The sequence below is a fragment of the Loxodonta africana genome, chromosome X, assembly GCF_030014295.1.
Source record: "Loxodonta africana isolate mLoxAfr1 chromosome X, mLoxAfr1.hap2, whole genome shotgun sequence".
In the NCBI taxonomy this organism is placed as follows: Eukaryota; Metazoa; Chordata; class Mammalia; order Proboscidea; family Elephantidae; genus Loxodonta; species Loxodonta africana.
Window position 1 is genome coordinate 19876579 of NC_087369.1, and position 19529 is coordinate 19896107.

Consider the following 19529-nt stretch of genomic DNA (forward strand, 5'->3'; position numbering starts at 1 on the left):
AAAAAGATCTGTAGCTTTCATTCACACTCTGCTCAAAATAGTGCTTGGGGATCTAAGATAAATGTATACAATTTTCTATTTTAAGGTTACTAAAAACTTGTGAAAATGTCACTAGGAAAAATTTCCAAGCACAATCAAAAGATTAAAGACTAGCTCTCTAGCTTACACAAAACACAGAAGTCCAAATAAAGTTGTTTCTATATTTCCACACTTAAGTGACAGTGACTTTTTTTTCCCTTCACATATATGGTGAATTAAAATAAGAAAATCTAATTTAGTAAAAAGTGTATAGTTTTTCTACTGTTATATAATTAGTTCTTGTAAGTATTCAGCCTAGAAAGGAAACCATAAAAAGGCAAGAATAAACTAGAAGTCAAGATTAGAATTTAGAAAGGTTTCAAGAGTCTTCTTTTTAGAACATGTTTTCCACTTGCCAGACATAGGTGCTTTGCAACTATTTTATTTTGTAATCACTACTCGTATCTGCTCACTTTAAAAGAAACCCAGATTTTGGTCACAGTGACATTTTTTTTTTAAATGACAATCTTCATAACATTTAATCTTTTCAGAAGAAAGTTCACACAAAAAGAAGCAACTTCAGTTGTTTTAGGTCAATTCATAATTCATCTAACAATACTGAGTATTTAAAAGCCACTCAATTTTAAACCGTATCTTTTCTTATTAAATGATTTTGATAGAGTGACTTCCATTACGCTGTTTAAAAAAAAAAAATACCAATCACTGTTAAAATTTCCACAGAAACATACCAAATGTACTGACACAGCTTTGAATTATTAAAGTATCTGTATTTCTATATCATAAAAATATCTTTAATAAGTCTCAGTGAAAAAACATTTAATGTCATATTTCTTTAAAAAAAAAAAAGCAACACTTTATTACGAACGGTGATCAAGTTTGATTTATAATAGGATTGTTCCTTATTTAAAAAAAAAAAACACGTTTTCATGGTGGAAGAAACCAAAGGGTGACTTTTCCTCTGTACTAAAAAACAATTTTGAGAAGTGACTATTTAAATAATACAGGCAACAATTTCAATCAGTAATATTTAGACCAAAACAGGATTTTTTTTGAGATAACAGAAATTACTGGGTATTTAGTATACAAAAGCTAACAAAGCAGACAATAAATTTCTTGAACCATACTTCAACTACAGTATAAAGATACATTTGGGGGTAATTCCTACCTTTATAAATATTCCAGAGAAAGAAGTTGTTGCTGTATTTACCCTTAAGGCGATTTAGATCCCACTTGATAGCCTTGCTGCTTAGCAGGAATAAAACTGCCTTTCTGAAAAAAGCAAGTCTACAACAAAGCCCAAGCTGCCCCAGCAAGCCAGAATTTCTAGCAAATGGGGATGAAGCTATTTGCATTTGTTAGTTTAGTGGGGGGTGGGAGGAGGATGGAGGAGGGGACTAAGGCAACTGCTGAAGTAATTCGCATATTGTCCTAGGGCTGTATAGACAGTACTCATCAGTCACCTGCTCCAACTTCCTTCACCCCTGCCTTCAGAGAGGGACCAAAGGTTACACTGGGTCAGAGAATCTGGAAAGAAATGAGAAGACATGCAAAATCTAACTGCCAACCCATTGCGTGTACAGACAAAGTTATCCCCACTAGACCACATGTCCTAAAAACCAAGACATTTTAATAGTCTCAAGAGAACTTGTTAAAATATATCATAGTAAAGAATGGAGAAAGAAAAATCTCCAGACTTTGCTTGCAATTATTGCAGTATTTAACTGAAATATTTAAAACAGAGAAACGACATTTGCTTTTTCCAAGATTCTTCTTTGCATTATAATAGCCGTCTCATTTGCACAAGCAAAACATTTGTTTCAGGCTGTTCATATGAAAAAGAAAAAATCAGCTGTTTCAAATTTCATGGCTTTTGAGTGAATCATTTGGGCTGATAGCATTTCTAACCATTTCATTTATACCAAACAAGAAGAATACTGAGTATATTAAGTGTATGAGTCCGTATTTTATTAAAGCCACATTAAAGGCAAAAATCTAAACGAATAAAAAAAAAAAAAAACGAATACACGAGTAAAATTTACTCAGAAGCCTTCTGGTAGAACTAATACACCTTGAACTTTTTAAAAGTCTTATTTATATGTTATGTATCTCTGTTACTTCTGACTCATGGTAACACAGAAAAAGCAAAAGTGCTGCTTTATGAGGATTTTCAGTTACATAAAAATAGGGGGAAAATAATAAAGATATGCTCCTAAAACCTACAAAATGGAATTTTAAAACTTTAGGGAGGTGAAGCACAAGTTACAGAAACCACATACTCCCTTCTCTGCGCATGGTATGAACAAAGGGCAAAAGCAGCCATAATTTCTAGATTTGCTTTAAAAAAAAATTGAGAGAGTGGAGTGGGGGCGGGGAGCAGAGATTATTTCTTGCTTGCTCAATGGAAGCTTTCAAATACTTGTCAAAAGACAAACTTTGAAACCGTTAAGAAGGAAAATGTTATATAGGAGGGGCTTTTCAAAATAAGAAAAGACTACTATATAAAATGACCAGTTACAGCAACTGTGTTGGTTAAAATGATCAAAGATTTAGTTTTTAAAACCCATTCCCTTAAAATTTTAATTAAGAGAAAAACTAGACCATATATAAACACACACACCCCCCCCCCCGAAAATAAATCACCATTCAAATTCAAAGCTAACAGGGTCCAAGATAATTACATTTTTAGAGTCTATTTAATTTTTTTTTTACCTTTAACCTTAGGAAGAAAGTTCCTATTCATATAATTTATGTCTGAATTAGAAACAAAGAAAATCTAATAGGCCAGTTCTATCAAATGTTTGAGTTGACTTGACAGCAACTGTTTTTTTTTTTTAATCAAATATCTTTATCAGAAATGATTTCCAAAGTTGTGAAGAAAATGCTGTTACCACTGAGTTCCACTGAGAAATTAAGGCTGTTTCCATGGGAGGTGGGGGCAGGGGACCTGATAAACTACACGGTTTTCTCAAGGGAAGAGTTAAGATGGGCACTGATAGCCTGCAGTGCCACAGGATAGAAATGCTTGCCTACACCTTCCTGATTCTGGTTTTCCCCTCCTCCACAAAAAAAAAAAAAAAAAATTTTTTTTTTTTTTTTTACAGTTCCCCTGGGGATCCTGCAACTCTAGACACAAAGCATCTGGAAGTTTGCTGCACTCCTTCCTGGTCTGTATGGTCACAAATGCTGAAAGAATTGGGCTACAAAATGACACTTTACAAGTCTGTGGCATTTAATTTACAATCAATGATGCATAAATCTGAAGCTAAAATTAAATAACACTAGAAATCACAGAAGTTCAAAATTTAACTTAATGGTTTACTTTAAAATTATTTAAGTGCCTTTAAAGCAGAGTGGAATGGTTTATAACGTAGCAATTTACAAAAAAAAACCTCTGAATATCCCATGCAATTAGAAAAAAAAAATTGGGACAAAATACAAAACCAACGACAATGAAAAAGAAGAAAAGAAAAACGACACAGCACAAAAAATAAGTGGAACAAAGAAACTGTCAACAACACAAAAAAAAGACATAAAAATGACAGCCCTAAACCCATAAAAATACCTATCAATAATTACGCTGAATGTAAATGGAATAAATGTACCAATAGAGACAGAGAGTGGCAGAATGGATTAAAAAAACACACGATCCGTCTATATGCTGCCTACAAGAGACACATCTTAGACATAGAGACACAAACTAAAACTCAAACAACAGAAAAAAATACATCAAGCAAACAACAATCAAAAAAGAGCAGGAGTGCCAATATTAATCTCTGGCAAAATAGACTTTAAAGTTAAATCCACCACAAAGGATAAGGAAGGACACTATATAATGATTAAAGGGCAATACACCAAGAAGATATAACCATATTAAATATTTATGCACCCAATGACAGGGTTGCAAGATACATAAAACAAACTATCAGCATTGAAAAGTGCGATAGACAGCTCCACGTAATAGTAGGAGACTTCAACACACCACTTTCAGTGAAGGACAGAATATCCAGAAAAAAGCTCAGTAAAGACATGGAAGATCTAAATGCCACAATCAACCAACTGGACCTCATAGACATATATAGAACACTCCACCCAACAGCAGCCAAGCATACTTTCTTTTCCAATGCACATGAAACATTCTCCAGAACAGACCACATATTAGGCCAGAAAGCAAGCCTCAACAGAATCCAAAGCACTGAAATATTACAAAGCATCTTTTCTGACCATAAAGCCATAAAAGTAGAAATCAATAATAGAAAAAGCAAGGAAAAAAAAATCAAGCACACGGAAACTGAGCAATACCTTGCTCAAAAACTACTGGGTTATAGAAGAAATTAAAGATGGAATAAAGAAATTAACGGAATCAAATGAGAATGAAAACACATCCTACCAGGGTCTTTGGGACACAGCAAAAGCAGTGCTCAGAAGTCAATTTATAGCAATAAATGCACACATCCAAAAAGAAGAAAGGGCCAAAATCAAAACATTAACCCTACAACTTGAACAAATAGAGAGCAGCAAGAGAAGCCCTTGGGCACCAGAAGAAAGCAAATAATAAAAATTAGAGCAGAAATAAATTAAATAGAGAATAGAAAAACAATTGAAAGAGTTAACAAGACCAAAAGATGGTTCTCTGAAAAGGTCAACAAAATCAATAAACCACTGGCCAAACTGACAAAATAAAAAGAGGAGAGGAAGCAAACAAACTGAATAAGAAATGAGATGGGTGATATCACAATAGACCCAGCTGAAATTAAAAGAATCATAGCAGAATACTATGAAAAACTGTACTCTAACAAATTTGAAAACCTAGAGGAAATGGACAAATTTCTAGAAACATGCTACCTGCCTAAACTAACACAAACCGAGGTAGAATAACTAAATAAACCTATAACAAAACAAGAGATTGAAAAGGTAATTAAAAAACTACCAAAAAAAAAAAATCCCTAGCCTTGATGGCTTCACTGGAGAATTCTACCAAACTTTCAGGGAAGAGTTAATACCACCACTACTAAAGGTATTTCAGAACATAGAAAAGGATGGAATACTCCCAAACTCGTTCTATGAAGCCAGCATAACCCTGATATGAAAACCAGGTAAAGACACCACAAAAAAAAAAAAAAAATTACAGACCAATAACCCTCATGAACTTAGACGCAGAAATCCTCAACAGAACTCTAGCCAATAGAATTCAACAATATATCAAAAAAATAATTCACCATGCTCATAGCGGCCCTATAGAACAGAGTAGAACTGCCCCATAGAGTTTCCAAGGAGCGCCTGGCGGTTTCAAACTGCCGACCTCTTGGTTAGCACCACTCCGCCACCAGGGTTTCCTTTTTTTTTAAGTGGGATTCATACCAGGTATGCAGGGATGGTTCATTAGAAAAACAATCAATGTAATCCATCACATAAATAAAACAAAAGATAAGAACTACTTGATCTTATCAATTGACGCAGAAAAGGCATCTGACAAAGTCCAACACCCATTCATGATAAAAACTCTCAGCAAAATAGGAATAGAAGGGAAATTCCTCAACACAATAAAGGGCATTTATACAAAGCCAACAGCCAACATCGTTGTAAATGGAGAGAGTCTGAAAGCACTCCCCTTGAGATCAGGAACCAGACAAGGATGCTCTTTATCACCACTCTTATTCAACATTGTGCTGGAGGTCCTAGCCAGAGCAATTAGGCTAGATAAAGAAATAAAGGGCATCCAGATTGGTAAGGAAGAAGTAAAATTATCTCTATTTGCAGATGACATGATCTTATACACAAAAACCCTAAAGAATTCACAATAAAACTACCGGAACTAATAGAGGATTTCAGCAAAGTATCAGGACACAAGATAAACATTCAAAAATCAGATGGATTCCTCTACACCAACAAAGAGAACTTCGAAGAGAAAATCATATCAATGCCATTTACAATGGCCCCCAAGAAGATAAAACACTTAGGAATAAATCTAACCAGAGAGGTAAAAGACCTATACAAAGAAAACAAGATACTACTGCAAGAAACCAAGAGAGACCTACTTAAGTGGAAAAACATACCTTGCTCAAGGATAGGAAGACTCAGCATTGTGAAAACGTCTGTTCTACCCAAAGCGATCTATAGATACAATGCAATTCCGATCCAAATTCTAATGACATTTTTTAATGAGATGGAGAAACAAATCACCAACTTCATATGGCCCCGGATAAGTAAAGCATTACTGAAGATGAAGAACAAAGTGGGAGGTCTCATACTACCTGATTTTACAACCTATTATACCACCACAGTAGTCAAAACAGCCTGGTACTTGTACACCAACAGACACACAGACGAATGGAACAGAATTGAGAATCCAGACATATATTCATCCACTTATAAGCAGCTGGTATTTGACAAAGGACCAAAGTCTGCTAATTGGGGAAAAGACAGTCTCTTTAACAAACAATGCTGGCATAACTGGATATCTATCTGAAAAAAAACTGAAACAAGACCCATACCTCACACCATGCACAAAAACTAACTCAAAATGGATCAAAGACCTAAATATAAAATCTAAAACTATAAAGATCATGGAAGAAAAAACAGGGACAATGCTAGCAGCCCCAATATATGGCATAAACAGTATAAGCCCAGCCTAGTGCCGTCAAGTCGATTCCGACTCATAGCGACCCTATAGGACAGAGTAGAACTGCCCCATAGAGTTTCCAAGGAGCACCTGGTGGATTCGAACTGCTGACTCATTGGTCAGCAGCCGTAGCACTTAACCACTACACCACCAGGGTTTCCATAAACAGTATACAAAACATTATTAACAATGCACAAATACCAGAAGAGAAACTAGATAACAGAGAGCTCTTAAAAATCACTTATGCTCATCCAAGTACTTCACCAAAAAAGTAAAAAGACAACCTATGGACTGGGAAAAAATTTTTGGCTACGACATATCCAATCAGGGTCTAATCTCTAAAATTTGCAAGATACTGCAAAACCTCAACAACAAAAAGACAAATAACCCAATTAAAAAACCAGCAAAGGATATGAACAGACACTTCACCAAAGAAGACATTCAGGCGACTAACAGATACACGAGGAAATAAATGCTCACTATTTCTCTAACGGCTAATGATAAAAAAAAAAAAAATTTATCATTAGCCATTAGAGAAATGAAAATCAAAACTACAATGAGATAGCATCTCACCCCAACGAGGCTAGCATTAATCCAAAAAACACAAAATAATAAATGTTGGAGAGTTGTTGGAGAGTTTGTGGAAAGCCGGTGGGAATGTAAAATTGTACAACCACTTTGGAAATAGATTTGGTGCTTCCTTAAAAAGCTAGAAATAGAACTACTATATGGTCCAGGAATCCCACTCCTTGAAATATATCCTAGAGATATAAGAGCCATTACACAAATAAATATATGCATACCCATGTTCATTGCAGCACTGTTCACAATAGCAAAAAGATGGAAACAGCCTAGGTCCCCATCAACAGACAAATGGATAAACAAATTATGGTACATACACACAACGGAATACTACACAACGACAAAGAACAACAGTGAATCTGTGAAACATCTCATTAACATGGATGAATCCAGAAGGTATCATGCTGAATGAAATTAGTCAGTCACAAAAGGACAAGTATTGTATGAGACTATTATAAGGACTCAAGAAAATGTTTAAACACAGCAGAAAACATTCCTTAATGGTTACGAGGGAGGGGAGGGAGAGAAAGGGGTATTCACTAACTATATAGTAGACAAGAATCATTTTAGGTGAAGGGAAGGACAACACACAATACAGGGGAAATCAGCACAACTGGACTAAACCAAAAGCTGGAAGAAGTTTCCTAAATAAAACCAAACACGTTGAGGGACAGAGTAGCAGGAGTGAGGGTCTGGGGACCATGGTTTCAGGAGACATCTAGGTCACCTGGCATAACAAAATGGTTTAAGAAAATGTTCTGCATCCCACTTTGGTGAGTGGCATCTGAGGTCTCAAAAGCTAGCAAGTGGCCGTCTAAGATGCATCAATTGGTCTCAACCCACCTGGAGCAAAGGAGAATGAAGAACACCAAAAACACAAGAAAAATATGAGCCCAACAGACAGAAAAGGCCACATAAACCACAGACTCCATCAGCCTGAGACCAGAAGAACTAGATGGTGCCTGGCTAACACTAATGACTGCCCTGACAGGGAATACAACAGAGTCCCTGATGGAGCAGGAGAAAAGTGAGGGGCAGAACTCAAAATCTACTAAAAACATCAGACTTAATGGTGGGACTGAGACTGGAGGGAGCCCAGAATACATGGCCCTCAGACTGTTAGCCCAAAACTAAAGCCATTCCCAAAGCCAACTCTTCAGACAAAGAATAGACTCGACAATAAGACGTAAAATCATACTGGTGAGGAGTGTGCTTCTTAGCTCAAGTAGACACATGAGACTGTGTGGGCAGCTCCTGTCCGGAGGCAAGATGAGAAGGCAGAGGGGGATAGGAGCTGGCTGAATGGACACAGGAAATACAGGGTGGAGAGGAAGAGTGTGCTGTCACATTATAGGGAGAGCAACTAGGGTCACATAACAATGTGTGTATAAGTTTTTGTATGAGAAACTGACTTGAATTGTAAACTTTCACTTAAAGCACAATAAAAAAAATCACAAGAAAAAGATTACAGCCAAGAAAACCCTGTGGAGCAGTTCTACTGTGTAACACACGGGATCACCATGAGTCTGAATCAATTCCACTGCAACAGGTTTGGTTTTCTGATTTATAGAGACTAAAACTTATTAGTGGTTACCAGCGGTGGGAGGGAGGGGGAGAGGAGTGTCACTGCTTAGGAGGCACTGAGTTTTTGTTAATGGTGGTGGAATAATTTGGAAAAGGATAATGATTATATCAATGTCACTGAATCATTAAACATGTAAAAATCAGCAAAAATATTTTGTTTTATTTTTACCACAAAAAGAAACCACACCCAAAACTTCTACCCTTGCTGATGTCAACAAGATGGGTAATCTCCCCTCCACCCAGCACCTATGATCCTTCCTGACACAAAGAATATTTGTTTGAATTAATGTAATGGCTCTCAGAACTGCTTTGTCAATCAAAACCTATCTTTTTTTTTTTTTGCAGTAAAAACGTACACAACAAAACCTTCGTGAATTCAACAATTTAAATGTGTACAATTCAGTGACGTTGATTCATTCCTCAGTTGTGCAATTTTTCTTGTATCCTTTTTCCAAAATATTCCAGCACCATTCCTATAAACCCAATGCCCTCTAAACAAAAACTCTCACCTTTCCTTCTACCCCTGGCATTATGTATTGAATTGTATTCCTCCGAAATTTGTGTCAACTTGGCTAGGGCATGATTCCCAGTATTGTGTGATTGTACACCATTTTGTCATCTGATGTGATTTTTTTAGGTGTTGTAAATCCTACCTCTATAAGGTTAACGAGGCAGGATTAGAGGCAGTTATGTTAAAGAGGCAAGACTCAATCTACAAGATTAGGTTGTATCTTGAGTCAATCTCTTTTGAGATATAAAACAGAGAAGTGAGCAGAGAGGAGAAGGACCTCCTACCGCCAAGAAAAAAGAGCCAGGAGCAGAGCATGTCATTTGGACCCAGGGTCCCTACGTTGAGAAGCTCCTAGACCAGGGGAAGATTGACGACAAGGACCTTCCCCCAGAACTGACAGAGAGAGAACACCTTCCGCTGGAGCTGTTACCCTGAATTTGGACTTCTAGCCTCCTAGACTGTGAGAGAATAAATTTCTCTTTATTAAAGCCATCCACTTGTAGTATTTCTGTTATAGCAGCACTAGATAACTAAGACACCTGGTAACCACTAACAATCTTTGGTTTCTATATATTTGCTTATTTAACATAAGTGACATCATGTAATATTTGTCCTTTTGCAACTGACTTATTTCACTCAGCATAATATTTTCAAGGTTCATCTATGTAGTGGCATGCATCAGGACTTCATTTCTCTTTATGGCTCAATAACATTCTGTTGTATGTATGTATCACATTTTTTATCCATTCATCTGTTGATGGACATTTCAGTTGTTTCCACCTTTTGGCTATTGTGAAAAGTGCTACAATAAGCACTGGTGTACAGGTTCTGTTTGAGTTCCTGCTTTCACTTCTGCATATATACCTAGGACTGGGATTGCTGGGTCACATGGTAGTTTTATGTTCAATTTTTTTGAGGAATCACCAAACTATTCTATTCTATTCTTTACAAGCAATACCTGCATGTGCAGCTACCTAATGGACATGTCTAGCTAGGACAAGGTTCAGCTACTAATAGAAAAAAGTAAAATAATAGTGGCTTATATAACATAGTTTATTTCTCTCAAATAAGTCTGAAAGTAGACAATACAGGCCAGTACAAAAGCTCTGCTATACAAAGTTCTCAAGGACTCAGGTTCCTTCCTGTCTTCCACTCCAGTCTGCCTGGGGATCAGAGCTGCGGCCAGTGCAACCACATTCCTAGCAGCAGGATGGAAGGAGGAAGAGAGAAGGGCATGCTCAGCTCTCTTTAAAGAAACTTCCTGAAGCACACTAGAACACACAACTAGAACACACTACCTCTGCTTTGATTGGCCAGGACTTAGTCACACAGCCATACCTAACTGCTAGGGAAGCCAGAAATGTAGTCTTTATACGGTTGTTCTTCTTGTTAGGTACTGACGAGTTGCTCCTGACTCATAGCGACCCTATGTACAACACCACAAAACACTGCCTGGTCCTAGTCTTTATACGAGGCACCCAAATAGTATTTCTCAGAAAGAAAGGAAAAACAGACACTGGGGGACAATTAACATTCTCAGCCACACACTTCAAACTCACCATGTCACAAACTGAACTTATCAGTTTGCAGGATAAACTGTACAATTTTACACCTTTGTAATGTGTCCACTCTACCTTTGTCTCTATTCCGCCTGGCAAGCTCAAAAAAAAAAAAAAGCTCAATCTCCTCTTAAATACTCATGTCTTGCATCTTTTTGTGAAGCTTTCCTTTACCCAACCACCTCTTCCTCCAGCCCAAACAGACTGGATGTCTGTGGGCCGCCCTGATATCTAGCAAACATCTCTATTTTTACATTGCTAATTCTGTACTGTATTTTTTTTTAACAAGTCTATCCCTCCATTCATCCCTTTCCCACTAGAATGTAAACTTCTAGAGGGCAGAGAACATGACATTTATCTTAGCACCACATGCATACGGATCTATCTATGATATACAAAATCACTACTAATATCTGCTTCCTAGAATTAAGGCCAGCAAGGAAAGAGAACTATGGCCAGCAGGGTACCAAGAGGTACCTAATATATGTATATAACATTTCAAATGCTCAACATTTTTAGAATTATCTTGGAGATATGTGTAATGAAATGCCACGTGTAATTTTTAATTGAATTATCGACTATAAAGGCAGCTGAGCCCCCGAAGTGCTTACAGCAACAAGGTTTCAACAGTCCAAATGCAACTTTTAGCTTTGGGTAAATCTGCTGCAAAGGACCTCTTTAAAGTGTTGAAGAGCAAGGATGTCACCTTGAAGACTAAGGTGCACCTGACCCAAGCCATTGTATTTTCAATCGCATCATATGCATGTGAAAGCTAGACAATGATGAGGGAAGCCTGAAGAAGAATTGATGTCTTTGAATTGTGGTGTTGGTGAAGAATATTGAATATACCATGGACTGCCAGAAGAACAAACAAATCTGTCTTGGAAGAAGTACAACCAGAATGCTCCTTAGAAGCAAGGATGGCAAGACTGCATCTTACATACTTTGGACATGTTGTCAGAAGGGATCAGTCCCTGGAGAAGGACATCATGCTTGGCAAAGTACAGGGTCAGCGGAAAAGTGGAAGACCCTCAACGAGGTGGATTGACACAGTGGCTGCAACAATGAGCTCAAGCATAACAACGATTGTAAGGATGGCTCAGGACCAAGCAGTGTTTCGTTCTATTGTGCGTGGGGTCACTATGAGTCGGAACCAACTCAACAGCACCTAACAACAATTAGTCTCCAGTGTGGACTGGGAACTCAGAGTATGATACTGGGGGGGGTAGCCCTCAAGAATTCTGATCATGGTCTTCCTTTTACCCCATTCTTTAGCCTGGGCAGTGTTCTCGCTGTTCTGTCTGCTGCTCCAATTGGGCACAAAGTCTTAATACCATCAGTGCTAACCAGCATGCCACCAACAGCAGTTAAATGTAACTTCAATAAAATAAAAGAACGTATAGCTACTTATTGTCTTACCATTAGCTCCTGGTGGCTGTAATACATCTCCTGTCAGGTGACACCATCCAACTGGGAAAATATCTCGAGAATCATACTTGCACCAATAATCAAAAGCTCCACTCCAGCCATCAAATGTGATATGAACTTCATCTCCTCTCACATCTCCAATAGTTGCAGGGCAGATCAGATAAGGGTTCTTTCTGTCTATTGCTTCAAGTTTCATTCCCACTTCAAAATTATTAAGGGCTGGCTTTGGTGGTTCCTACCAAAACATTTTTAAAAAAAGTTTTCATTGTTAAGATGTATTAAGAACTATTTGCTCAACTGTATTCTCTTACAACAGTTGGTGACCAGAAACTAAGTTCCATGTTTAACAATTAATACAGAAAGGAACAGTTCCCACAGATCTCCCTGAAACTCTGCTCTCTAACACCTTACTATTATTCTGGAGCAGAGCCAAGAATCTGGAGGAAACAAAACCATCCTGATAGTAATTCATGTGTTCATTTAAGAAATATGTATTATCTACTATGTGCCAGAAATTTAAATTCACTGGTGAAGAAAAATATCAAAGATTCCTGCTCTAGTGAAGCTTCCATTCTATTGGTGGCGGCAGCAGTGGTAGGGTGGGGGAGCAATTAACAACACATTTTAGAAGAGGGGATCAGACAAGCCTAATAAATACATAAATTATAGGGTGCATTGAAAGGTGATAAGTCCAAAGAAAAGGAACAGCAGCAAATAATATCTGAAGAGAAACTCAAGTATAAAATGCAGAAGCAAGACCATGAAAGTCATACAGTCTGGGGTCATTTATAATAGCCAATCCAGAAATTAATAAGAAAAATATTCTTTAGTTACAAAACACTAAAGCATATAAATGCTAACAGGATTCTTAGAAATCCCAGGTACTACATTAAAAGCCATCTTTTCTTTCAATATGGTTTTTATCTTAGTGTCTTGGTCATCTAATGCTGCTATAACAGAAATACCACAAGTAGATGGCTTTAACAAAGAGAAATTTATTCTCTCACAGTCTAGTAGGCTACAAGTCCAAATTCAGGATGTCAGCTCCAGAGGGTGGTTTTCTCTCTCTGTCAGCTCTGGAGGAAGATTCCTTGTCATCAATTTTCCCCTGGTCGAGGAGCTTCTCCGCGCAGGAACCTCAGGTCCATAGGACACGCTCTGCTCTCGGTGCTGCTTTCTTGGGGGTATGAGGTCCCCATGTCTCTCTGCTCACTTCTGTCTTTTGTATCTCAAAAGAAATTGGCTTAAGACACTATCTAATCTTGTAGATCTCATCAGCATAGCTGCCACTAATCCATCTCATTACATCATAGTGATAGGATTTACAACACATAGGGAAATCACATCAGATGACAAAGTGGTAGGCAATCATACAATGCTGGGAATCATGACCTAGCCAAGTTGACACATACTTTGGTGGGACACAATTCAATCACATGACACCTAGTAAATGGCACCATCAGCAACAAAGTCACCCAAGCCAGAAGTCTGGAAGTAGTCCCAAACCAGTGGTTCTAAGACCTACTGTATATCATAATCACCTGGGGCCACTCTGCCAAAGATATTGATTAAACTGGTCTGGGGTGGGGTTCAGACCGCTTGTTTTATACGCCAGGTGTTTCTAATGTGCATCCAAGGTTGATAATCACTGCCCTAGGCTCATCATTTTCACTTATCACCCACAGTCAATCAAAAATCACAACCTGCCATTTCCACCTGGGGCTTCTAACCAGTTTGCTCCTGAGTAGAAGCCCTGCTGAGAATTTGCATTTCTAAAAAGTTCCGAGGAACTTATACATAAGAATAACCTGAGGATCTTGTTAAACTGTAGACTCTGATTTAGTATATCTGGGGTAGAAACGTAAATTCTTAGTAGGGAACTTGTTAGAAATGGAAAATATCAGCATGGGTTCCAACTGCAACAACCCAGTCTGACGCCCTGATCCTATCCCCCCTCTAGATATCTAGAGGGGAGCCCTGGTGGTCCAGTGGTTAAGCACTCAGCTGCAGGCCAAAAGTCAGCGGTTTGAACCCAGCAGCTGCTCTGTGGGAGAAAGATGTGGCAGTCTGCTTCTGTAAAGATTACAACCTTGGAAATCCTATGGGGCAGTTCTACTCTATCCTACAGGGTCACTAAGAGTCAGAATCCACTCGATGGCAACTGGTTTCGGTAGGTCTCTAGATTAACAGTTAATCTTCAATTGTTTATTTTGTGCCAGGCACTGTTTCAAGTGTTTTACATTCATTTAATTCTCACAACTCTGTGAGGTCGGTACAATTATCATCCCCATTTTACAGATAAAAAAACTGATCAGAGCTGGATTTTAAACCTAGGCTGGCTGTCTTAGAGCCAATGCCCTGGTCATCTCCAACTCATCCTCTTCAAAGCCCAGCTCTCCTGGCCTCTTCAAAGGTTTTCCCGACAAACTTCTACCCACTCTTAGGCCCACCTCAAACAGGGCTGCTCTCACCTTCACTTGTGAAACCACTGTTAAAATGAAGCCACTGTTAAAATGTGTTCATTCCTCTATGATTCTGAGAGATTCTTAAAAGCAGGTACTATATCCTATTCCCATTGCTGTTTCCAGCACAGTACCCAACAAGCTTTTTTTTTTAAAATGAACCAAGGAATCACCTCAAGAACAGTAAACCAGTTCTTAACTAATTCTTTCACCAAGACATAATTAGAAAAACATATCTGGTAGGTTGGTTCCTTTTTTAAAATGCCCCTCAAAACCCATCTCATCATTTTCCACTGTTACCCTTTTGTACTCTTACAATTGTTGAGGTGATTTACACATTCCACGCCTGCCTTCCCCAGTATACTGTGGGTGCCAGTAGGACGGAGATGTGGTCCATCCTACTGGCTCTTTTGGCCATCCCTAGCACCAGGACAGTACCACACATTGAAGGTACCATATATGTCTGCTACTGGCTAGCCGATGGAACATAATCATCACCTCTGTGAAAGATTTCCTGACCAACCTTCCTCCTCTATGCTCTTGTCCGGCCTGTACACACTTCTTTTATGGTACCAAGGTCACCTTACTGTAACTCATTTCCATCTCTTCCTACAGTACTGGAAAATTAGTTGATTAATAGTTTTCAAGTCCTTTTTAAAAAATATATTTTATTGAGTTTTTGGTGAAAGTTCACACAGCAAGTTAGGTTCCCATTTGACAATTTTCACACAAATTGTTCAGTGACATTAGGTATATTTATCACAATCTGTCAACATTTTTTTGAACAGTTTCTAAATGTACAATTCAGTGACACTGATTACATTCTTCAGTTGTATAATCATTCTCACCCTCCTTTTCTGAGTCGCTCCTCCCTCATTAACATAAATTCCCTTGGCCCCTAAGGATCCTATTGAATCTTTCGAGTTGCTGTTGTTAATTTGATTCCATATAGTTAGTTCTTGAAAGAGCATAATGCTCAATAAGGCAGACTTTTCACTAATTAAGCTAAACTACTGCTCGGTTTTAAGACTTCAGGGGATACTTTTTGTTTAAGGTTTAAAGATTATCTCAGGGCAATACTTTCAGGGGTTCATCCATCCTCCATGGCTCTACGAAGTCTGGAGTCCATGAGAATCTGATATTCTGTTCTGCATTTTCCCCCTTTTTATCAGGATTCTTCTATGGAATCTTTGATCAAAATGTTCAGTAATGGTAGCCAAGCACCATTCAGTTGTTCTGGTCTCATGGCAAAGGGGGCAGTTGTTCATGGAGGCAATTAGCCACCCATTCCATATCCTCCTCCTATTCCTGACTCTCCTTCTTCCTCTGTTGCTCCAGGTGAATAGAGATCAACTATTGTGCCTTGGATGGCTGCTTGCAAGCTTTTAAGACCCCAGGCACTACACAACCAACTAGGAGGTAGAACAGAAGCATGAAACATGTTATTAGGCCAATGAACTGGGATGTCCCATGAAACTATGACCCTAAATCTCCAAACCAAGGAACCAAATCCCATGAAGTATTTGACTGTACTTTCAAAGTCCTTTTAACTACATATTCTTAATTTGATTCTTAAAAGCTACCCTGAAACCCTAGAGAACCCACAAGAAAACTACTGGAAATAATAGAAGAGTTCAGCAAAGTATCAGGGTACAAGATAAACATACAAAAATCGTTGGATTCCTCTACACCAACAAAGAGAACTTCGAAGAGGAAATCACCAAATCAATACCATTTACAATAGCCCCCAAGAAGATAAAATAGGAATAAATCTAACAACACACGTAAAAGACCTATACAAAGAAAACTACGAGACACTACTGTAAGAGACCTACATAAGTGGAAGAACATATCTTACTCATGGATAGGAAAACTCAACACTGTGAAAATGTCAATTCTATCCAAAGCAATCTACAGATACAATGCAATCCCAATCCAAATTCCAACGACTTTTTTTTTAACAAGATGGAGAAACAAATCAGCAACTTCATATAGAAAGGAAAGAGGCCCGGGTAAGTAAAGCATTACTGAAGAAGAAGAACAAAGTGGGAGGCCTCACACTACCTAATTTTAGAACCTATATATTTATTATACTGTCACAGTAGTCAAAACAGCCTGGTACTGGTACAACAACAGACACATAGACAAATGGAACAGAATTGAGAATCCAGACGTAAATTCATCCAGTCATAAGCAGCTGATAGATGACAAAGGCCCAAAGTCCGTTAAATGGGGAAAAGACAGTCTCATTAACAAATGGTGCTGGCATAACTCGATATCCAATTGAAAAAAAAAATGAAACAAGACCTGTACCTCACACCACGTAGAAAAACTAATTCAAAATGGATCAAAGACCTAAATATGAAATCTAAAACGAAAAAGATCATGGAAGAAAAAATACGGACAATGCTAGGAGCCTTAGGACATGGCACAGAACAGAATACAAATCATAACGAACAATGCACAAACACCAGAAGAGAAACTAGGTAACTGGGAGCTCCTAAAAATCAAACACTTATGCTCATCCAAAGACTTCATCAAAAGAGTAAAAAGATTACCTACGGACTGGGAAAAAATTTTTGGCTACTACACATCCAATCAGGGTCTGATCTCTAAAATCTACAAAAAAAAAAATACTGCAAAACCTCAACAACAAAGAGACAAATAACCCAACTAAAAAATGGGCAAAGGATATGAACAGGCGTTTCACCAAAGAAAACATTCAGGTGGCTAACAGACACATGAGGAAATGCTCACTATCATTAGCCATTAGAGAAATAACAAATCAAAACTACAGTGAGATACTATCTCACCCCAAAAAGGCTGGCACTAATCCAAAAAATGTAAAATAATAAATGTTGGAGAGGTTGTGGAGAGCAATTCCATTCTTTGGAATATATCCCAGAGAAATAAGAGCCATCACATGAATAGATATGTGCACACCCATGTTCACTGCAGCACTGTTTACAATAGCAAAAAGATGGAAACAACCTAGGTGCCCATCAACAAACAGATAAACAAATTATGGTATATACATACAATGGAATACAACGCAACGATAAACAATGATAAATCCGTGAAACATCTCATAACATGGATGAATCTGGAAGGCATTATGCTGAGTGAAATTAGCCACAAAGGATAAATATTATATGAGACCACTATTGTAAGAACTCAAAAAAAGTTTTAAGCACAGAAGAAAACATTCTTTGATGTTTATGAGGGTGGGAGGGAGGGAGAGGGGAATTCACTAACTAGATAGTTGACAAGAATTACCTTAGATGAAGGGAAAGGCAACACACAATACAGGGGAAATCAGCCCAACTGGACTAAACCAAAAGCTAAGAAGCTTCTTGAATACAACCAAACACTTCAAGGGACAGAGTAGCAGGGGCAGGGGTCTGGGGACTACGGTTTCAGGGGACATCTAGGTCAGCTGGCATAAGAAAGTTTATTAAGAAAATGTTCTGTATCCCCCTTTGGTGAGTGGCGTCTGGGGTCTTAAAAGCTTTCGGGCGGCCACCTAAGGTGCATCAATTGGTCCCAACCCATCTGGAGCAAAGGAGAATGAAGAACACCAAGGATGCACAGGAAAATATTAGCCTAAGAGACAAAAGGACCATGTAAGCAAGAGACTCCATGAGCCTGAGACCAGAACTAGATGGTGCCTGGCTACCACCAATGACTCCCTGACAGGGAACACAACAGAGAGTCCCTAACAGAGCAGGAGAAAAGTGAGGGGCAGAACTCAAATTCACGTAAAAGGACCAGACTTAATGGTCTGACTGAGACTGGAGGTACCCTCAAAGACACGGCCCCCAGACACTCTGTTAACCCAGAACTAAAACCATTCCCGAAGCCAGCTCTCCAAAGATTAGACTGGACTATAAAACATAAAATAATACTCATAAAGAGTATGCTTTCTTAGTTCAAGGAGATACACAAGACTAAATGGGCGGCTCCTGTCCTGAGGCAGGATGAAAAGGCAGAAAGGGACAGGAGATGGTTGGTTGGACACGGGAAACCCAGGGTAGAAAGGGGGAGTGTGCTGTCACATTATAGGAATTGCAACTAATGTCACGTAACAATATGTGTATAAACTTTTGTATGAGAAATTAACTTGAGCTGTAAACTTTCACCTAAAACACAATTAAAAAAAAAAGCCACCCTGAAAGTCAGCAGAGCAAAAGTTAGCTTGATCAAAGAACAAAGTATTTGATAAATAAATGTTGTTGTTATTAGGTGCCGTCAAGTCGGTTCCGACTCATAGCAACCCCATGCACAACAGAACAAAACACTGCCTGGTCCTGTACCATCCTTACAATTGTTGTTATGCTTGAGCTCATTGTTGCAGCCACTGTGTCAATCAACCTCGTTGAGGGTATTCCTCTTTTCCGTTGACCCTGTACTTTGCCAAGCATGATGTCCTGCTCCAGGAACTGAACCCTCCTGACAACATGTTCAAAGTACGTAAGACACAGTCTCACCATCCTTGCTTCTAAGGAGCATTCTGGTTGCACTCCTTCCAAGACAGATTTGTTCGTCCTTCTGGCAGTCCATGGTATATTCAATATTCTTCACCAACACAATTCAAAGGCGTCAATTCTTCTTCAGTCCTCCTTATTCATTGTCCAGCTTTCACATACATATGATGTTATTGAAAATACCATGGCTTGGGTCAGGCACACCTTAGTCTTCAAGGTGACATCCTTGCTTTTCAAAACTTTAAAGAGGTCTTTCACAGC

At 38.4% G+C, this 19529-nt stretch overlaps 1 protein-coding gene across 8 annotated transcripts in view; it reads right to left on the minus strand.

Annotated features, from left to right (window-relative positions):
* Positions 1 to 19529, minus strand: part of SCML2 (Scm polycomb group protein like 2) — a 107547-nt gene that overhangs the window by 47161 nt on the left and 40857 nt on the right. For 7 of the 8 annotated variants that reach the window (XM_064278057.1, XM_064278055.1, XM_064278054.1 and 4 more), the window contains one exon: positions 12314 to 12557. The exons of the other annotated variant lie outside the window; for it this stretch is intronic. In XM_064278057.1, the coding sequence (XP_064134127.1) occupies positions 12314 to 12557 (244 nt within the window). The remainder of the gene's footprint in view (positions 1 to 12313; positions 12558 to 19529) is intronic. 8 annotated transcript variants of the gene reach the window in all.